This window comes from Pygocentrus nattereri, chromosome 21 (assembly GCF_015220715.1).
Source record: "Pygocentrus nattereri isolate fPygNat1 chromosome 21, fPygNat1.pri, whole genome shotgun sequence".
Lineage (NCBI taxonomy): Eukaryota > Metazoa > Chordata > Actinopteri > Characiformes > Serrasalmidae > Pygocentrus > Pygocentrus nattereri.
In genome coordinates, this window is record NC_051231.1 from 15087287 (window position 1) to 15097638 (window position 10352).

Here is a 10352-nt window from a genome sequence, read left to right on the forward strand (position 1 = left end):
TATACAGTATATATATATATATATATATATATATATATATATATATATATATATATATATATATATATATATATATATATATACATATATGTACAGTATATCGTTTCATATCAACTAATAAGGTAGGTTGGCTAGAAAGGTATCTAATTAGCCAAATTAGACACTAGTGGTTGGCTATATGGCAAAAATATGATGTTTAGACACTTTTGTAGGAAAAGACATTTTCGTAGGATACATTTTTCTCTCGTTGTAATGAAACATGCGGTTCATCCCAAAGACACAGAAACAGTTATGGAAATCAAATTTGATGCTAGGCGAGTTTGTGTACCCCAGGGGGATAAGAAGGCTTTTTCCTTCCCCTGTGAACTTACCATTTTGGAGATACATGGTTTGGTCTGACGGCAGTGAGATGTGGGCCGAACACATACAGAATGTGCTCATTGTGAAGGTTTATAATAGCGCTGACCTCTCAGTCACCCAGAGCTGAAAGGCTTAGTGTGGGGGCTTAAATGCACATGTGCCTCTCTTTCTGAGCAAAGGGTTGGCGGCGTTACGGAGTGTGTGTGGCGCTGATGGTCTCGGCTCCTCTTCGGATCTTTTTCTTCAGCGTGCCCCCCTCCCTCGCTGTTCCTAGATATATCACACACTCCCTCCTCCTTTCCAGCCAGATCAACTCATAAAGTACGACAGTATATAAAAACAGGATGAGAGGGGAGTGAAATGCAGCGCTTTGGGCCATCTGAGCCTAAACACTGATCATTAACCTGCGCTGCTTCCTGAGCTGGTCAGCGGTTGCCATGGTAACTGTCAGAAAGAGAGAAGGGAAAACCTGATGGAGAATCTTTAGTGTCAGATGGTTCTCAGCAAATGGACTCAAGAGGTGAAATTTTTTTGACCCTTTCGCCTCTTCATATTGCAGAGCTTTTAAGCTCAGTGTTCGGACCCTTGTATTCCTGCTGTGGAATAAAAATGACCCCAGCGTTAAAAAGCGTGAGATGGACTGGGATGGACTGATGTGACCAAGTGCATCCAGACAACCCTGCTGACCATCAAAGAGCTGCTACTGCAAAATTGGGATTCTTTAAAGCACTAACTCAATGTCCCTAAATGTATATATATATATATATATATATAGATAGATAGATAGATAGATAGATAGATAGATAGATAGATAGATAGATAGCATCACTAGCAGAGGAAAAAAATTAAAGGGCTCATATCATAGAAAACTTTTCTTATTTCATTTTTTAAATAATAATAATAATAACAATATGTTTATTTGTAGAGCTCTTTTCATGCTGGTGACAGCTCAAAGTGCTTTACTGGCAGGTGATAAAGCTTAACAGTAATAGAAGAAATGATGGGTATTCGTTTAAAAATGACAGATCAAATTAAAAAGATAAACACCTATAGAGACATAAAATTTTAATTAAATGCTAAGTTAAAGAGATACTGTCAAATGTGCATAAAAATGTTTGATGTAGTGAAGCACGACACACAACCTAACGTTCTATTTATTGATTAATCATTTTTAAATTATCTGAGCTTCATTAAATTTTATTTTATTACAACCAGGCATACATACATTTTCCGAAGCTCTTGAGTGTGAGGCATTCTACCGCCAGTGTTTGCCTATGGAGATTGCAAGGCTATGTGCTTGATTTTATACACCTGTCAGCTATGAGCATGTCTGAAACACCTGAACTCAGTAATTAGGAATGGTGTCCACATACTGTACACATACAGTGGTGTACACATAGTGTACTGTAAATATTAATCTCATTGAGGATGCAGCTAATGACAATTTAGCAAATTCTGCACTTTTCAATATGAAGTTGTGAAGAAAAAACACTTTTAGCATTTATGCTAGTGGCCACAGAACAACTAGACTCATATTTTCACACTTGGCAAAGGAAATTTGCCAAGTGAAAGTGCTTGGTTGATGCTTTGGTTGTTTATAAACCTGATTCTGTGTAATTATAGTTATTTTGTGTGTGTGTGTGTGTGTGTGTGTGTGTGTGTGTGTGTGTGTGTGTGTGTGTGTGTGTGTGTGTGTGTGTGTGTGTGTGTGTGTGTGTGTGTGTGTGTGTGTGTGCAAAAAAAACACTGCAGTATATTTCGTATCAGCCAGTAAGGTAAATTAAATTAAAGCAAGCTAGCTATCCATCCATCCATCCATCCATTTTCTAAGCCGCTTCTCCGTCAGGGTCGCGGGGGGGAGCTGGAGCCTATCCCAGCAGTCTTCGGGCAGAAGGCAGGATACACCCTGGACAGGTCGCCAGTCCATCGCAGGGAAGACACACAGAAGCAAGCTAGCTAATTAGCCAAATTAGAAACTAGAGCTGGGCGATATGGTAAAAATAGAACGTTTAGACATTTAGATATTTTCATGATACATGGTATGTCACAATATTTATTTTCTCAGACATCTGATCAGTTGGAACTGAGAAAAAAGAGCCAGTAGATTTACATTAAAAAAATATATCAAAAACTATGAAAACAATGATGTTATTCAGTATTTGTCACTAAATCCAGTTAAATAGGACTATTTTTTCTCTCTTTATAATGAAACATGCAGTTGGTCAGTGTTGTCAGTGTTCTGACTGTATACACCATAGGTTCAGAAAGGCATATTGTATCGTGACATAGTTCATTACAATAATAATATATATTATCATATTGCCCAACGCCATTAGAAACGTTAGAATGATCAAAAGACCAAACAATGACCGAAAACACAAATAAATCATTAACTGTATTTCCAGCTGTCTCTCTAGCAGGTGGGAAATGAACTAGGATTAGAGTTAGAACTGTAAGTACAGTTACTTTATGTTTGGGTCATCTGTTTTTGAATGTACAGTGTGTAAACAAAAATTAACCACACTCATTCCTGAAGTTATTGTTTTTTTCCAATATCTTGGGTACATAAATCTCAGACTTAGTATAAATCATGTTGCATCAGTGCAGCACTAAGCTTTGCTGATTTGTCCTCTATCTTTCACTGTGATTCTCTCCAGAGTCTGAACAAAGGTGTCCCTCAGGGTCCTCACGAAGCCGACCCCAGAAACCTCCCCCTCCCACCGCAGATGGGCATGAGTCGTCAGAGGAAGGGAAGGACTCACGGAGGTCCGGAGATGTCCAAGGAAGGCGGCCTAGAGCTGGTGAAGGAGCGTCCAGATGACATTCTGTCCCCCAGTCGTCCACAAGCCTTGGAGACACCCGAGTCTCTCAGCGACTCTCTCTATGACAGCCTCTCCTCCTGTGGCAGCCAGGGATGAGTGAGAGAACTGACCAGCGTCAGCTAGCGTCTTAACGATGATGAACGTTTACCCTTTACTTTGCAGTGGATCTCCAAACGCAGAGGCAGCGTGCTGACACTAAAGCCCTGCTGTACTGATCTGATATCAGTTTCGGCCATCGTTAGTAGGGAGCCTGAACTCAAATGATGCTAAATGCACATCAGATAGAAAGATTTAAAGAGAGAAGCTGCCTAAGCCCTCAGCAGTTCTCTGGGGAACCAATATTCCACATTATTTACCTTAAAATACCTCTCCATGAGTCTATTTGTTGGTCTTAATGAACCTGAAATTCCTAATGACCTTTCACGTGTTCCTCAGGACAACTGATGGACAGACGATCAAGAACAACGCATTGGTTTAAAAAGACATTCACAGACGTGTGCTTTTCGAGAGAATGCATGATCTTGCCACATCTGCTGGAAAACCTCTCGCTCTTGTGAATATCAAAGCAGAGGGCCTTGTTTGTTTTGTTCCATGAAAAACAAAGGCCATAATCAAATAATTAGCTTTATTATTTATTATAACATTTTATATGATCTTGGTAATTTAATACATCAAGAAGTCACAAGTTCCACCATAACATCTAAATTCGGGACAGTTTCACTGTGTAATTGAGGAGAAACAAGCACTGACTGGCTCAGATCCTCCTGCTCGAAGTTGGAAGGCAGCAAATCCCACCTCGTCACGTCTCGGTGGTTAGTTGATTTGCTGGGAGAGGCAGGCTTGTGTTTTGGTTTGATTGCTCCTCTTCCCCAAATAGTGGGGCTGCTTCCATAGCTGTGGCTTTGTTTCCCATCTCGGCTGGAGGCAGGAGGCTAAAGCTAATGGCACACTTTTCTTTCCGTTTATCCTTTATCACAGTTACAAATCACAGGTTTAGACTTTTGGTGAAAGAAACCCTTTAGGCAGTCAGCTGTCAAAGTTGTATTTGTGTCCATTACAGAATGCCAAATGTCAAGGATGCACAATGACATCGCATATTAGTATCATATGAAAAACATACCCCTTTGGACAGACTGATATTTCAAACCAGTATTTTAGCAGAATATTTGTGTCGCTGCACTAAAATATCTACATTTTATTAGTTTTATTGCATTTGTAGGCTTACAGAACAACTCACATTTCTCTGTAATGCTAATCCAGCTGGATTTAGTCCTAAATTTCTACATTTTATAAATGTTTGTGTATCAGCATTGGTAGTTAGGCACAAGAAAAGTGTCTGATATCATCCCACAGTTCACATAAAGGTGCATCCTGTTTACATGTGGCTATATAACAGCTTAAGGGCTGCATTCAGAATCACTCTCCACTTGAGAAATAGTGCACTATATAGTGTGTCCGCTATGCCAGTTTTCAGTGGTAAATCTTTTAGTGAGTACATTATATAGCAAACACCATTTAGAGAATAGTATATATAAACTGAATTAAAGGGTGGATACATTCTAGAGCAGGGCTACCCAGATCCAAATCTCACCTCTGAGGATGTTTGGTTTGGCCTAGCATAAAGTTACCCTACCCCTGACTCCCCCCAGCTAATGAGAGAACAAACATATTTTTATACAGCAAATAACTTTTTTTCATTAACATTTTTGGATTGTTTTCATTACAGAACTCAGTGTAATGTTCTAAAACACATTTCAATAACTCGTTTAGGACCCTACTTGGCTTCGTTTGCAAAAGTTTGAACACATCCGCTCAAATTCCATATTTTACACAGGCCAAATGTAAACATGGCACTTTTCTGCTAATTTTATTGCACAGTTTCTGTTTCTTCTCATTTACTGAGATTAACATGTATATACCATAACCTTTTCACAGGCCACAGTTTCCCTCCAATGTGTTAAATTCAGTAAATAGTATTTTAAAAGTATATTCAGTTATTGTGCATTAAAGTGTGCAGCAGTATGTCTCAGTAGAGGATGTGTAACTTATTTACATTCAGAAAATTAATAATAACATGGAATCTGACCCAAAACGTTTGCATACGACTGTATATATGACTGTCTTGGCCCTTGTCCCACCACAAATATTGCATTTTGGATACAGAGACAAAAATTTGGGCACCCCTGCTTTAGAGTTCAGTGTGTTCTGTTGAATTCAGGGTTTGAAATAAGATGGTCTGTAAAATGACAAGTAGCTGTATTACAGAAACATCCTAACTCTGAAATTTTATTCGTGACGGTTAGAGTTAGGGACAGTATTAGAGAACAGCAGTTCCAATCTAATCTCCAGATAGGATTGTTTGTCATATTTTAGTTTCGTCTCGCTAACTAATGTACATTTTTGTCTGTTATTATGATGGCATGTTTACATTTCAGCTTTGCGTGTTTTGTTAGTTGCTAGGAAACAGGCAGTTAAAACAGCACTATGTACGTTGTTTTGTTAAGACTGAAGGCAGTATCATTGCTGAGTGAGGTGAATAAAAACACACTAAAATATGATGAGCGTGCGCTGCTGTGAGTCACCCCCTAAAACATTAAATAATCATTTAAAAGTCAGAGGTGTCAAGTTTTTCACGCCACGCCGTACGTCTTTACATATTAACACCACACACAGACTCAAAAAGCAGGTCCGGCTTGATGCTTAACATTATAACTCAATCAACATTATACTGATGAAAATACGATGACTGTAGTAGATAATTCACTCACATCCTCAGAAGATGCGTTCGTCACCAAGTTTAGACTGAGTTCTCTTTGAATTCTCTTTCAGCTCTTGCAGAAGTCAGAGTCATCTGAAGCACAACCCATTAAACATTTCCATCAGAGAGGCCTCCAAATCGTCAAATGTTACATAGTGCTGCTTTAATTATCAATCTCAGTTGAGTATGAATAACTCGAGATAAGACCCTAAATTAAGATAACGTTTGTTTCTATAATATGATTTTGTGACATATATTATCTCAATCTTTCCAGATTTTGATTTAGGACTAAAAATGGGAAGTTTCTGTAATATAACAGATTCAATCCTGTGGGCTGAGCTAATGTGTCTAGAAAACCGGCCCTGCTTTCTCCAAAACTCAGATCATGACAGAAGGTGCTCACTTTGCTGTAAAAACACACAAGCACAAAAACCTTCATCAACTGAATTCTTCACCACTTTCAGCAGCTCTTTATTCTTCTTAAGTCCTGCAGAGACGTTCGGCACACCAGACTGCACTGCAGGACTGGAGGTAGCACTTCCTCTGAGCCAGTTGCTATAAAACTGTCGCAATGATCTAACAGCCGTGTGAGTTGGAGCCTGACCGATAATATCAGTCGGCCGATAATATTGGCCGATATTGAAGCCTGTGGTTTATTCGGTATCCGCAAGAACATTGCACTGATAACATACTCATAATGCTGATAATTACTGACTTTTTTTGCTATTAAAAACAATAAAATGTATCTGAACATTATTTGTCCAAAGAATTAGTTGAGACTGTAAAGAATTCTGGGTAGCTCCACACCTAGTGCTATGATATTTATATTCAATTACAACTAGTTTCTCCTTTGAAAAAATAGTGTGCCAATCATATCAGTCTGTGAAGCACTAAACTAAATGATTCTAAAATTAAAATATGAATATCACATTTATATACCACACAGTTTAAAGGTTTGGAATTACTGTTTTCATTAATATGAAACTGATTCTGTTGTAGACACACGTATAACATGACTAATATGATGCTAATGTTTTTTTAGATTTAGACCCGGATACACCCTGGACAGGTCGCCAGTCCATCGCGGGGCTATGACATAATTAGCATTTTAGAATTGTATGGCTATTGGCTAATATTTGTTAAATAAATAAGCAAGTAACTGAGTGAGTGAATAAATAAATAAATAAATATTCATCTTTTACTTATTAAAAATAAAATTAACTAAATTTTATTTACTAATAGCCTTTACTAAAGAACATTTAAAGAACGATCTACAACATCAATCTGAGGAACTATTTAATCATGCAAATGGTTCTGAGTGTTCATGCTTTTCTGTGTTTTAAGAGTGTAGTGTAAAAAAACATCTGCCAGTATTGCTGGTAAATGTAAAATCAGTATCAGTATTGACCAAAACATGATCTTATTGGTCAGGCTCTGATGTCAGTGCTGTAATTCAGTATCGCTCATTACCTACACTGTGACTGAACAGGACTAAATAAAAAAAACATACTGTGACACTTTAAACCAAATGCTACGATTTAACTGACCACAGACAGTAACCTGTCTCACAGCTGGACGTGGAAGCTGTTCCAGAGGGATGATCAAGTCACACCATTCGTTCATTTTCGCCTGAAGGTTTTACTGAGACATTAATGGCAGATTTTGAAGCGGAGATTACTTCAGCACCCACAGCACTGATGAGCAATACTGTGTTTATATGAGTGAACAGTAACTTTGTACAGTGTAATTTAATAATAAGGTTGATTTCCTCCAGAGATGAAAGTTTATGTGGTTGAAACAAGCTGTAATTAGGACAGCCTGCCCGTCTGTGCCCGAGTGAGTAGGTGTGAGTCCCTTCTTTTTGTTGTTTTTGTTCTCTCTTCTGGAAAAGAAGAGGAGATCCATTCACTTCCTTGCGCTTCCAGTGTCCTTATCTGTTTTACGATATGAAATCTTGACTGATTTTCCTACATCTGAGCCCTTTTTTACTCCTCTCGCATTCTGTGTCCCTGCACACATACTGACGTTACTAAATAATACAAAGGGGAACTGAGAATCAGACTGTTCTGCAGAAGCAAAAGATCCTGAAAGTCTTCCAGTAGACCTTTAAACACTCTGCATATGAAGGGGAATTCCATCAACGTTGCAAAATTCATGCAGAATTTAGTGAGATATACAGACTGATTTAAAGTGGATTGGTATGCAGTGGTTCCAATGTCTTTACAGTGGTGGTGATAGGATCCAGCGGTCACCATGACTACAACACAAATATAGGCACTTTATTTACTATCCCAAACCACCAGTGAACCTACACATGTCTTTTGAGTTTTTAATGATGGGGAAAAGTGAAAAATCTGAAATAATTTCTTGGGGAACTATTTTGCATCACAACATCCTCCATGCATCCCCCTTTTGATTCGTTCTAAAGGATGAGAGTCAGGCCAATCCAGGCATATTTTAATAGACTGGGTGTGTATGATGATGATATGATGATATTTATCCTTATTGTGGTACATTAGATCACAATATGTCACAGTTTGCTCGGACTTCATGCAGCTTAGTGTGTGAAATGTTGAATAAAAAATTGTATTCATAGTTTTTGATGGTAGTTTAAAATGCAGCACCACTTTTTCTGTTCTACCTTATCAGATGTCAGAAAAAACATTTTGACACATTTTGTATCGTCCTGAAGTATCGTGATATTACAATTTGCCATATCACCATCTTCTACTATGGCAAACAGAAAGAGTATGTAATAGATTTTACTACCAAAATTTAAAGTAAGATCTTTAGGGAGATAAATTATGATTAGTATTAAACACATAGATATGGCCATAAACTCATCAGCAAACTGGAATGTGTAATCTAAATAATGTGGATGTACTGTAGACAAAATCATCTATCAAAATCAGTATTAGCCACTACCCAGTAATAAAGTACACAGTCGGATCAGTGTGTCACAACTTCAGTGAGAGAGCTTTTAGAGGTGGACGCCTGGTTCCAGTCACCACCATTGTGAACAGTTCTGACTCTGGGAAATATGACAGTATTTGATGATGTTATATTATGTACCACGATATTTTGTTTTTTTTGCAAGGGGGGGGGTTGAATTCTGAACAGTCAAAAAAATTGCATTTAGAAGGAATTATTATAGAAACTATTAAAGGGGAGTTCCACCAAATTTTCTAATTTTTGCATACTTCTGTCATTGCGATGCTGACTCATTCAGAATGGTTTGGAGTGAAATGGTTCATATTTCTTTGCAGTGGTGGTGATAGGACCCAGGGGTCGCCATGACTACAACACAAATGTAGACATTTTTTTTAGTATCCAAAACCACCAGTGAACCTGCATGTGTTTTATATGGAATGTAGATGATGGGAAAATAGTGGAAAAAGTGTTTAGGGACTTTTTTTTGCCTTTGAACGTCCTTCATGTATCCCTCCACTGTGAACTAAGTCGATTAAAATATGTTTTAGGCTAAACAAACCTATCGTAAAACAGTGTCTCGGACATGGCAGTGTATTCATAACCATTTCATGCAATAACTTTCTGTGAGGGAACTTTTAGAGGTGCACGTCTGGTTCCTATCACAACCGCTGTGAACAGTTCTGACTCTGTAGGTTTCTCTAGAATGGAGCTTTTCACACCAGACCACCCTGAATGACTCTTAACCAGTTAATTAGGCAGGAATTAAAAAGTTTTCTGTTTTTTATTCAACGTTTCACACACTAAATCCTGTTAAACAGGCAATTATAAAAATAATGCTATTTAAAGCATAATTATCACAGGAATGATAAAATATGTCCTTGCCCACTCTGAATGATTCCCACCACACCTTAAAATCAGTGGAGTTCCACTTTCAGGGTGCGAGGGAAATAGCAGATTCTCAAAGCAGGAGGTCATAAAGTACACTCAAAGTCCGCATCTGGTAAACCTCCCAGATTCAGGTGTAGAACTTTGGAAAAGGAGGATTTGTCCACAGTGCCAGCTATTGATCCAAGCACACATCTTCCATTACCTGTATTGATTTGTCTATAGGCTTAATAAGTTTGTGTTTTGTCTTGTGATCGTAAACAGTTCTTTATTTTCCTGGAATCGGACTTTGAGTGAACAGGAAGGTCCAGCAGCTCCTCTCCGTTTTAGACCGTTGGTGCGTATGGCTGAGCTGTCAGTTTAATCTAAATAAGACAGGTTAGATAATTATTCCTGATTTTGGCTCCGCCCTCTCATCTCATGCATGGTGTAGCTATAATTTCACTCGTTCTTTTCCTGTATTTTGTAATTCGTAGTTTGACAAAGAGCTTGATTGATTTGTATTTTGTATATTTATTTGCCTATTTAATTTTTGCCCACTGGTTTAAACTGTCGTCGCTGCTGTTATTGTATGTTCATTGTTGTTATTACTGTTT

The 10352-nt window shown here is 38.1% G+C and overlaps 1 protein-coding gene across 6 annotated transcripts in view; it reads left to right on the top strand.

The window, feature by feature from the left end:
• Positions 1-6685, top strand: part of LOC108424637 (nck-associated protein 5-like) — a 137453-nt gene extending 130768 nt beyond the window's left edge. For all 6 annotated transcript variants that reach the window (XM_017692789.2, XM_017692787.2, XM_037532378.1 and 3 more), the window contains one exon: positions 3018-6685. In XM_017692789.2, the coding sequence (XP_017548278.1) occupies positions 3018-3278 (261 nt within the window). In that variant the 3' untranslated portion in view covers positions 3279-6685. The remainder of the gene's footprint in view (positions 1-3017) is intronic.
• Positions 6686-10352: the final 3667 nt, after the last annotated feature.